Raw genomic sequence first — 11,105 nt, 5'->3', positions numbered from 1 at the left:
CTATAAATGATAAAAACAATTTCGCAAAATTTTTGAAATCCCTTGAAATGGTAAGTACACGCTAGATAAGTCTAAGGACATAGGCCCAACGTATATATAATATATATATATATAATGATATATTGTATATATATGGTGTGTATATAGTCGGCAGAGTCCTGTGCTCGCCGATCCTTTGTCTGTTTGTCTTTTGTGTGTTGCCGTTGCTCTGTCTTTACATTTACAAATAATCTCACATGGGGTTTTTGGATGCCATCGCATCCTAGAATCCTAGAAGGAGGGCTTGCTGCTGCCCATGCTGCGGGCAGGCAAGCTGTTCGTCTTGGCCGTGGGATTATCTCGGGCCTGCGAGTGGGCCACCACGATGCTGAGGCACTGCACCCACTCCTCGGCATTCTTGCCGTCCTTGGGCTTGAGTATTAATGTCTGGTCGGCGGTGAAGATCTCGAAGGCCTTGGGAATGTTGCGGGCACCACGAGATACCTTCACCGAACGTATCTGATTCACATCGATGCTCTCACCTCCGCTCTAAAATAATTTAAGATTTAGTAAGATATAAGATTAAGTATGTCAATCGATATACTCACAGATCCTTTGCAGGACAAGTGCGCTCCGGACAAAGTAAAGTAGCGCGTTCGCCAGCGCCTGAACAGTCGCCACTTGCCCTTCTTCTCCTTCAGCTGACCCTCGATCATGGGCTGATTGCTGCCATTGAGGAAGCCCACCGCCTTGTCCGGATGATTGCAGAGGAAGCAGCCCCACTGGTACTCCAACTCGTTGCAGTTCGGGTTGGACTTGTCTGTCTTGGAGACCTCGAATACATCCAGAAAGCCCGAGTGACGCAGCTCGTTCACCAGGATCTCGCGGTCCTGTAAAATGTTATTGTATTAGAGATACTATAGCTTTGAAGAGGTGTTGACCCACCTTGACCTGAGGAAACTGGCTGGTAACCAGCTCGGTGAAACTGCGGTTCTCACACTTGAGTATCTGCCAAATATTCTTGAGATTGCTAATGCCGGACTCACGCGTGCTCAGCACGCACTTCTCCTTCACCTAAAATTTTAAAATCTTACAAAGTTAAAAGGACTTCATTACGGTGAAAAGTTGGGAGCACTCACAAAATGCCGCACTTGAAAGTCCAGGAACATCATATGTATCCAGGTCTTGGGGTTCCGAGTTCGCATCGTGAAGCAAGTTTTGGAGTACAGGCAGTGGGGACCACGAATCTGGCAGGCGAAGTGCAGTTTGGCCACCTTTTTGGTACGACGCTCTGCAAATTCATTGGAAACTGTGTGATGTGTTTGTGTGTGTATGTGGGGATGTGTGTTTATGTGCGGGATGTGCGGGGAAGGAGTTAGAGATTGAGGGAAAGGATTGCGGCTTCAAGGACTTACCCTCAATGCTGCAACGTGTGGGCGGTGGCAAATGCTGCGATACCTCATCCATGTAGGACTTGATCGAATTGAAGTTCTTCTCGCAAAATTGCTGGACAGGATCACGCATAATCTGGTATGGCTCAAAGGTGCTCATCCGCTGGTCCATGACACTGTTGGCGTTCAGTAGGGTCCTGCTGGTATTATCGCTGCGTCGAGGCGCAACATTGGTGGTGGGTCCCGAAACGATTACCTCGCTCTGGAAAATAGAATCAAAATCAGTTAATATTCTTCTTTATCCTTTTGATGTATCTTACATTTCCGTTGACTGGCAGTTTCATCACTGACTTGGCGTGGCCATTGCTGGCGGACTGGGGCAGCGCCGGCGAGGCATGATGGACGGATACCGCATTCTGTGTCTGTGTCGATGGCAAAGTGGCCACCGCGGCCGACTGTGGTATGGAGATCGAGCCAACCGATTGGTTCAGTGCATCCGTGCTGTACTTCATCAGCACCGTGCTCGAGTTGAGCAGCGTTGAGGGTCCTTGGGAGTGTGGTCGCACCTTCGAGGGCGACGTGGTCACAGTCACTCCTCCGGAGGTTACAGGTATGCCATGTCGATTGTGTCCAGTTATGACCACGTTGTTGCTTAAGGGCGGCACTGGTGTCACAGGCGGAATATTTAGGCCAGTTGGGGTCTTCGGAGTAGCCCCCGATTGCACCACCACATTGCCATTGGAGCTGCCTCCAGGTTGCTGGTTAATCTGCGAGTTACTCAGCCGAGTCATGCTCTTGTGAAGTCCTCCCACGGATCCGCTGGCCACATTTAACCGGGTCACACTCCGGTGCGTATTGCTGGCGGGATGCAGACGACCTGTGCTCCGGGAATCGCCCAGCTTCACCCGCCGCGTGTATCCCGAATGCTGGGGAGTGGGCGTGGCAGCCGATACGGGCGTGGAGCTGGCAATGGGCGCCGAGGCGGAGGCGGGAGGTGGTGTGGGCGTGGCACTGGCTACGCTGGTCGGCTGGACGATTGTGCTGTTAAAAGCTGGTGCTCCAACTGGAACTTTAAGGTTTTGGTTTAGTATATATTATATTTAAGCTTCACATAATTGATCTCACCTGGCTTAAGCGGCGGACTGGGACTGGAGCTGTTCAAGCTGACAATGGTGACACCACCGGAGGTTTTGTTCCCCAAACCATTCCCCACATCCTGTTGCGAGCTGAGAGCTGCGTTCTTCTGCCGCACGCAGGCCAGGACCTTGTCGGTGAACAAAACCGGATAGGCGGAACAGAGACGAGTGGCCTCCTGTTGCAGGAGTGCCTGCGTGGGCAGGTGCTCCAGCACAAAGTCCAGAGCCTGCTGGGCCGTCTCCTTACTTCCGATACCAGCGGTAGTCATAATCTGGGCACAAAGCGGAATCGTACCAGGATTGGTTTTAGCTGCCAGGCGCAATTGCTCGAAATGGTCGACAAGAAGGCTGGGCGAGTGCTGGGAAAGCTTCAGCAGAATCTGCATGGTTATGCTGGAAGTGTCGCTATCGAGCAGGGAGCCACAGAGTTGCGGAACGCAGGATTCTAGAACCTCTGGTGACTTCTGAACGATCAGCAGATACAGCTGAAACACCGCCATTCTCTCCTGCGGATCACACTGTGGCAGAAGGGGCATGAGAAGTGGGGCATGTGGCGTCACCGCCTCCGGAGCCACCTCATACACCTGCGAAAGCACTCGGAGTAGACCATAGTTTCCGGACAGGATGGACTCCATCACGGACTCCGTATGAGGGCTCAGCAAGCAGGCGTGATCGATGGCCGCCAGTGACAGGTAACTGGCCAAGTTTCGCGAAAGCTCACGGTTTCCCTTTGGAAGGAACTGCACGGCGACGGGAAGGGCTATTTTCATCAGTTCTTTTTTGTCATAGTTCTAATTAAAATAAAACAGAAAATAGTTATTAAATGTTATCTACTAATTTTAAGAAAGATCCTTGTCTTACCAGGAAAATGCTAGAGATGATATCGGCAGCGATCTTGGCATGGGGTGGCTCTTCCTTTGTGGTTCCCGAGGGTTGGAGGTTCCACAGCAGACAGGTCCTCAGAAGATGCACCAGAGCAGCACAGTATCGCTCTGCAGTTTTCGTTTCCCGGATACAGGATAGCACCCGTGTCACACAGATCTCCACCACACTCTGGTCATTGTTGTTCTTCACATAGTCCGCGTGCGAGATGATCGGACTGATCTCGGAAAGCTTTAGGGGATTTCATACAATTATTTTCGATTTGAGAACAATGCTGAGGATAACCTACCACCTCCGTGATGTCGTCGACTATATCTGCATCCGGCACGGAAAAGAGATCTCCGGCTCTTGAGAGATCGCGTTTGGCGAGCACTTTGTTGAAAAGTTCGTGCATCGTGGAGAATTCCCCAATTAGTATTTGTCAAAATTCCTCATCTGCAGCAACTAAAAAAAAATATGGAATTAAAAAGGATCTTGGTAAAAATTCCCTCCAATATATATATTCTTCTTAATTCTGCTTAATATTTAAGTATTGCAAAAGAAATCACACTCCTTTGAAATTGACTATATCCAATGAGAATTAGTCGGGTGTATTTGTTTATTTTAGTCAGTGCATTTTTTCACTGCCATGTTTGGAATTGGCCCATTGCCAAAGTTCAGGCGCCACTGGCAGCCACTTTTTATCTTATCGCCGGGCATTTGTATAGAGGTTTCGCCAAAATATTTACTTGTTGCTCCAGAGCAATTCTATTCTCGATTGTCCCGAAAGTGCATATATAAGTAGTTGTAGTTGTATAAATATAGATATTCCGCGGACACCAAATACTTGTTGCACTGCCTCGATGTTTATCTAAGATACTCTCAGACAAGATGCCCTTGCTCAGCTTGTGAAGGAATGTATATTTCATTTTAGCCCAGCCAGAGAACTTGTGATATCGGAAATCCAAGCGAAATGTACTAACTATCTTTATGGCCAAAAAATTTGGGTCAATTATCTTTATGAAACCTTCAAATAATTCGCATTGAGTCCATGATTGGCCCACATTAATTGCACCAGCTAGTTTGTTTACCCAAGAATCTGCACCGTATGGCCGGCCAGAAATTCTGCGAAAATGATTCGGTTCTGTTTTCCGTGGGGTTTCCCGCAAACGCTATTTGTGTTTGCCCACTTGCAGTTGGCCGCTTGTTTGTTCCGATGATAGCACCGGTAAATTCTTGGCCAACTTGCCGTCGAGTTCTTTGGACCTTCGTGGAATGCAGGTCTTTTGATTAGATGAGCAAAATTCCGGCAAGGGATTAGACGCGACTTAGCGGATCAGCCGGGAATTTGCTGGCTGGCCAAATCCGTGGGCGCTAAAAAAACATGAAATGAAAAGAGCTGGCAGAAAAGTCATTTCGCGCGGCTGTCGCGCCATCAAGGAAGCAGACGCTAACGCCAACGCGCCTGGATTATTAAATTTTCAAATAAAAACTGAAAACCGAAAACCAAAAACCAAAATCAAGAGTTGCATAATCCATAGAGGCCAGTCAGGCGGGCAAAGCGGCTCTGCACGCGAATTGCAGACGGGACGGGTTGCTTTTGGTTTGGGTTCGGGCCTCTCGACGGGCGGACAAGCAGACAAGCGGACGGACGGACAGACATTTGCTTCCTGGAAATCGGGACAGAAGACAGCGACTGGGCTGCTGTGGTTGTTGTTATTTATGGCTCATTCGCGCTCAGGTTGCAGCACCAACAACAAACAGAAAAACTGGTTAAAAAATAAATAAAGAAGCAGCAACAAGTCGCAGCAGCAGCAGCAACTCGAGAGAAAATTAAAAGAGAAATAGAAACACACATATGTATGAAAAAAGGGGTTCGAGCTCGGGTATAAGTAATGGATGATGGCGTTGGCTAAAACATAAACCGAAACCGGTGCGGCAGGTTAATACACACGAAGCCCCGGGCCCAAGATCGCAGGGGGGAAGGGGGGGCGGTGCAGAGTAGGGGCAGGGTCTCCAGATTTCGGAGACAGAGTGGAAACAAAGGCTGTGCCAAAATTCGGGGCCCCATAACTCTTCGCTTAGATTCTATTTGCATTGCTCCACAAAATGGCAGAGTTCAGGAACGGAGTAAAGCCAGCCACTAAATATCTTAGTTCACTAAGCCTTTCGATTACACTCGAACTGCTTGGACAACAATTTGGGTCAATTATTGTGATTACTCAAGCTTCAAGCGTTTCAAAACCGTTTCAAAACCACAATCCATTTTAGGTGATGAAATGTATTTTGCATCAGTATTTTTGAAGATTTTCTTAAAACCACAATTAGACTTCTAGGCACAGGTGATATTTGAATATACTCGATGACGCAAAGTTCGTGAATATTCGGAGTGAAAAAGATATGCACGAAATTTGTAGATCTTCGAACGTGACAAGATCGCAGTTCGACTTACAGAAGTTTGTCTGCGCTTTTCGAAGAGCGTGCGAATGACTCAATTCCCAGATGGCGACACAGATGCAGAGATGCCTCGCTATGAGTAACCCTACCTGTTGGCCAGGGCTGGACTAGCCGACCAAGTGGCACGGCCTTCGTGGATCTCCTTGTTGGGAGTTTCCGCGAATCGGGCAGCCGGCTCACATAACCGTCACACTGGACGTATACGTATTCTGATCCAGCGAGCATTCCGAGCTTTTCCGAAACCGAGTCGCATTGCGTGCTTGGCAAGTGTTTGGTTCTTGTTTGTGCATTCCATTGTCATACCTGGACAATCCAATGCGGCCCGAGGAGCGTCAAGTGTCTCGGCTGCCAGCCACTAGTCGCTGGCCACTGGCCACTGGCAACTTGCAACCTGCAACCTGCAACTTGCAACTTGCGACTGCAATTACACGTCGGTTCAAAGTCTGCAAAGGCGCCTCGGGGGAAAAAGGAGTTTTTGGCGGCGGATAGTCGCAAAACATACATAACTAGTATTAGTCGCTGTCGCTGGAAAACTCGTTTTCCTCTAACTTCGATCGCTCAATCCGTTTTTGCGTCTGTTTTGGTTTCTGACTACCTGGTGGTGGGTTGGGTTTGGGTTTGGGTGACTGGGATGCCACCGATTGGAAAAATATTTATCTAGTCAATTTGAAATCTGGGTTGCAAATGTCATCAATAGCTATTGGATAAGGTTAAGTAGTAGTAAGGCTCTTGTGTGGGAATTATCTCAACCATGAGCGAAGTATGTATCTTTTCAAATGCATGATTTAATATCAATTTCACAAGGAGTATAATCTGGTAGCAAGCATAAGCAAATCTGAATTGCCAAGTCAGCTGTTTTGATCAATCCATGGGTTAAATAACTAAAATCTAGAGACGACATTTACATTTATTCAAAATCAGTATGCATTTAAAATCAAACATTTCCGTTCTTAGCCAATTCATATTTAAGTGTATTGCATCACCAGGTAAATTATGTTATCTACCCCACCGAAAGTCGAAAACTACCTACATGTACGAATTAGCAAAAAATTATAATTTATTCGTAGCGCTTCCCCTTCCCCTCTACCTTCTCCCCTTGCCAAGTATGGGGACTGCGAAAAGTAAAGACAACATCAACACGGTAATCCGATCCGCAGACGAGGTGATTCCGGGGACAGGAGTGCGAGTATGTTGAAAAATGAGCGGCGCGTGAAACTTATTAATGAAAAGGCCGCGAACGAAGAAATTGCCGCGAATTAGCCCAACAACAAGAAGCGCGCACACGGGAATATATACAAATATCGCCACATATACTAACGCTCACATTTTGGCACATTTTAATGGGATTGGCGGAGCCTGCGATCGGAGATTTTCTGGATTTCTGGCTACCTGGACAACTTTTTATTGAAAAATCTGTTGAAATTGCGGTATAAAATCGTTTATCTTGAAAATCTTTAAAAGTAAAAACTCTCTTCTGAAGTGTATAAAGTTATGGGTTTGAATATTCTTCTTTCTGAAAAGTCTAATATAAAGCCTAAGTTTAGAATTTAGTTTCTAATTTACTTTCCAAAAGCATAGCAAATATACTTCATTATTTACTTTGTAAGGTCAAACTATAGTCATTCACGATAAGATAAATGTTACACACTTAAAAAACCGATCACAATTTAATTTGTCGAGTTTTATATTATCGGTTTGATTATATTTAAAGAGCACTAAACCCCATTTAATGTAACTGGCTAACGAACGAAGTTTTAACTCGCAATCCAATCGAGGCAATTTTAAGTTGTATCTTTCGCTCTGCGAATTTGAATGCGGCAACGGTGAATGGGCGAAACTTACCGGATTGCATCTGCGGCTGCTGGCAGACAGCTGGTCATATCAGTATCACTTCGAAGTGTGGGCCTCGAATTCGGAGTCCGTTTCCGATTCGGAGCTAAGCCGCTCTCTCAATACATCGCTCTTGCAGCAGCAACAGAAATCCAAAAAAAAAAAAAAAACAGACTGGAAAAGGTAAAAAAGGTAGACAACGTTTGTGGTTGTTGCTGTTGCCGCTTAGGTTGTTGCGGCTGTGGTGTTGTTTTTTTTTATGGCTGCTACTTTTGTTAACATTGGGTGTAGTTCAATATTAATTTAATTGTTGCTGCTGCTGCCGATAAAGCACAAAATTCAGAATTGTCGTTGGCGTTACTTATTTTTTTACGGCCGCGCTTTGTTGCCGCGCCAGCGCATTGCTTTTTATGCAAATTTTCGCATTTCGTGTATATCTCAAAAGATATGTTTTGTATGTACTATTATTAATACATATATATTTTGTTGTTTTTTAGTGACGACTGTTACTGCCGCTGACTGTTGTTTCAGCCACAATGCCTTGTTCCACTCTGCCTGATTTCTTTGTATTTTTGCTAATCACATTTTGTTAACACACACACTCGCATGCACAGGCACAGGCACACACGTAGGCAGGCGCACGCACACACCGATAGGCGAAGAAAGCGACGGATACGAGCCCGCTGGCCAAGCGAACGCGTTTGGGCCCGAATGAAGACTGAACTGAGTTATTTTTCGGAATGGCCCAGACTGGTTGTGGTGGTCGGTGTGCCTGTTGTTGTTGCCTGTTTGTTTTGCACGATCGCTATCTCTCTTGGCTCTCTCTATCACTCTCTTTGCTCTCTCAGCACCTTTGCTACCGTTTCGCAGAACAGGTGTATCGGTTTTCAAGGCAACTGTGATTTTTTGACTTAACATTCTATATCGAAAACTTGTAGAGTTCGGAATTTTTATTGAGCGCCTAAAAGTGTTCATTGAAATAAGCCAAGCCACTTCCGGTTGCAAAACAGCAATCACACATATAAAGTGATTGAAAATCATAGAAGGTTTGACACCGTAAAAAAAAGAAAACATTAATTTAAGAACTCTGATAATTTTTTTAATTGAAATTTTAATTTAATGGCCTTCAAATCTGGTGAAAATCCGATGAATACCCATTTCCAGGGTGTATCCTAGTCGACTCCTCTTTGTTACCCCAGTTTGCTGGTCTTCTTAGCCGCACACCAGTTTATCGCCGTTTTGCCTTTGCGCTTTTCATTCATAAACAAAAAACAATGTTATTGTTATTGCGGTGCGGTAGATGTAGATGTAAATGTAGATGTAGAGGCTGCTTCTTGTGTCTGCTTCCTTTTCTTCGCCGTTGCGATGTTGCTGATTCACCTGTTGCGCGCGGCTTAGCAACTGGCTAGCAACATGTTGCTACCGGCAGATGATGTTGCGATTGCATTTAAACAAATGCCACTTAATTCGTGAAAAATCGTGGCTAATTATCTAAAGCTTTTCGTTAAGTTAAACTACGTCAAACAGGATGGATGGATGGCTCAAGGTCGAAGTTTTAGGAAATCTTCCTTCGACTTTGAACCCCGTTCGGAGCGCGGTTTGAACAAACACACTCGAAGATCCATTAACGATGCACCGCTAACAAGCGCCACTGGCGGTTCAAAGTACTGCAAAGCGGTGCAGCCAGCCACTTCCTCTATTTGCTAGTTAAATAGCCCCAGGCCAGGCGAATGCACCTCTTGAGTCACCGGGTCAATATCTTTTAGTACAAAATTAACATACGAAGTTTATTCCGCATTAAAGGTAACATTACTATAGTCTCTAGCTGGTTTAAGATCGCTAATTGCTGGGATTGGGTTTCTAGGCGTACTTGGCCACCAGACCCTCCACGAAGGTGATGTACTCCTGCTGGGCGGCATCGCTGCTCTTGCCCTTCTGCTTGTTCCAGGCCTCCCACTTGGCCTTGCCCTTCAGGTCGAGGAGACCCGGCTTGGCGGTGTCGTTGTCACCCACGCTGGCCTGCTTGAACAGGGCGTACAGCTCCAGGAACTCGTCATCACTGGGACGCTTGGTCAGGCTCTTCACCTTCTCGGCGGCGGCGTTGAATTGCTAAAGATAGATGGGATGATTTATTAGTGGAAAGTCTAGCGTGCGGGATCGTAAAATCCATTGAAATTGGTGATATAAAAAAGGTTTGGAATATTACCTACTAACAAGCTGCCATTAAAACTAAGAAAAATAGTTGTTTTGAAACTACAAAAAATTATAATTATCGATTTCAACCGAAAACTGTTATTACATCAAAACAAAATCGTATTTAAACAGCTGTCCTTGCTTCAACGGAAACACAATCTTATCTCATACCACCGATAACTTAGTTTTAAGAATGAAACGTAAATCGCTTATAAATAGATTTCGCTCAGTGTACAGAAATCGAACAGGTGATTAGCAGCAAGGCTATCACGCCCTAAATTTTGGTATACTGTTGCTATCAGTGCATAATCTTTTGGAAAAGTCTTTTTGGGAAAAGTCTTACCTCGGAAACCATTCTGGGTTAGATTTTATCTGCAAGTAGTGGAATTGTAAAAAAAATATTTAATTAGTCATGTTTATGAAGTGGTCAGCTTGTTGTTTATTAGCATAATAAGTAAAACCATTTCCGAGTGAGGAGGCTGGCGTGTGCCAAACAGAGCCAGCTGGAAACGACCTTTGGCCCCGTGGGGCGATCTTGAAGACCCACCGAATGTTTGCTAATGGATGTTTGTTCGACTTTCTCCCGGCTGAAATACATAATTCGAGTAGAACTGGTAAATTATGCTGCGGAAACAGCAGACGCAAATATTTGTCTCGGCTGCGAGATTTTTGAAAGGGAGCGAGCGGGCAACCGTTAGCGTCCGCTTTTGGCCGGCGAATTTCGACCAATTTGGATACGGACGTGGGCTTTGTACGTGTCGAGCACTGAGCAAAATAACTGGCACATATGGTCATGCTAAGTTATGGCCACGTGCAGTTCTAAAATAAGTAATCATTTAAAAGGCACTCATTTAGTTTATGGGCGTTAGAAATTGCAAAAAGTCAAGGTGACAAGTTTCGTTTAGCATGTTCCAGAATATGCGTTTCAAAAGCGATTCTTTTGTACTATATTTTCATCAGTGCCTGTTGCCTGGCGAATTTCCATAATTGAGTTCTGCAGGTGTATAAGCTCGCTCGAAATGAAATATCCACTTTATGTGTCACCAGCAACGAAATTACCAGCCATTAGCCGCTGGGTAATTGAATTTAAACTAAACACTTACTGTTGTGTGTTGGCTGCCACAGAACTAAACAGTGTCTGAATTCCAATCCGGCGGTGACTTTCAATTTAAGTCATTCCATATCGCACGATCGCCCGCAACGAGAAAGCTTCTCCCCAGTGAGCAACATGAGCGGTTAAGCTCCACTCCGATTCTCA

General features: G+C 45.6%; 2 protein-coding genes across 5 annotated transcripts; both read right to left on the bottom strand.

Moving 5' to 3' along the window:
* Positions 1-66: 66 nt before the first annotated feature.
* LOC6611104 (protein melted) lies at positions 67-8,377 on the bottom strand. Of its 3 annotated transcripts, none has more exons than XM_032717555.1 (10): positions 7,667-8,377; positions 3,678-3,832; positions 3,368-3,619; positions 2,496-3,297; positions 1,691-2,439; positions 1,395-1,632; positions 1,119-1,270; positions 925-1,053; positions 588-869; positions 67-528 (listed from the first exon to the last, which is right to left on the bottom strand). In XM_032717555.1, exons 2-10 carry the CDS (start codon positions 3,780-3,782, stop codon positions 271-273), a joined length of 2,967 nt encoding a protein of 988 aa, XP_032573446.1. In that variant the 5' UTR covers positions 3,783-3,832; positions 7,667-8,377; the 3' UTR covers positions 67-270. The 3 variants fall into 3 exon arrangements, with proteins under 3 accessions (XP_032573446.1, XP_032573445.1, XP_032573444.1); XM_032717554.1 differs by having other exon boundaries at positions 1,119-1,288; positions 1,691-2,433; XM_032717553.1 differs by having other exon boundaries at positions 1,119-1,288; positions 7,667-8,376.
* Positions 8,378-9,412: 1,035 nt separating this feature from the next.
* On the bottom strand, positions 9,413-11,035 carry LOC6611103 (acyl-CoA-binding protein homolog). Of its 2 annotated transcripts, none has more exons than XM_002035624.2 (3): positions 10,951-11,035; positions 10,191-10,219; positions 9,413-9,763 (listed from the first exon to the last, which is right to left on the bottom strand). In XM_002035624.2, exons 2-3 carry the CDS (start codon positions 10,200-10,202, stop codon positions 9,515-9,517), a joined length of 261 nt encoding a protein of 86 aa, XP_002035660.1. In that variant the 5' UTR covers positions 10,203-10,219; positions 10,951-11,035; the 3' UTR covers positions 9,413-9,514. The 2 variants fall into 2 exon arrangements, with proteins under 2 accessions (XP_002035660.1, XP_032574910.1); XM_032719019.1 differs by lacking the exon at positions 10,951-11,035 and adding an exon at positions 10,395-10,412.
* Positions 11,036-11,105: the final 70 nt, after the last annotated feature.

This window comes from Drosophila sechellia, chromosome 3L (assembly GCF_004382195.2).
Source record: "Drosophila sechellia strain sech25 chromosome 3L, ASM438219v1, whole genome shotgun sequence".
NCBI classification, from domain to species: Eukaryota; Metazoa; Arthropoda; class Insecta; order Diptera; family Drosophilidae; genus Drosophila; species Drosophila sechellia.
Note: the sequence above shows the minus strand (reverse complement) of the source record. Positions and strands in the feature narration are given on the sequence as shown.

Excerpts from the sequence above, each read along its gene's own strand:
- LOC6611104 (XM_032717553.1), bottom strand. The coding sequence starts at position 3,782 with ATGCACGAACTTTTCAACAAAGTGCTCGCCAAACGCGATCTCTCAAGA. Across the intron at positions 2,440-2,495 it reads CAGTCCGCCGCTTAAGCCAG|TTCCAGTTGGAGCACCAGCT; the intron begins GTGAGATCAATT and ends AAAACCTTAAAG. Across the intron at positions 870-924 it reads GCCAGTTTCCTCAGGTCAAG|GACCGCGAGATCCTGGTGAA; the intron begins GTGGGTCAACAC and ends AACATTTTACAG.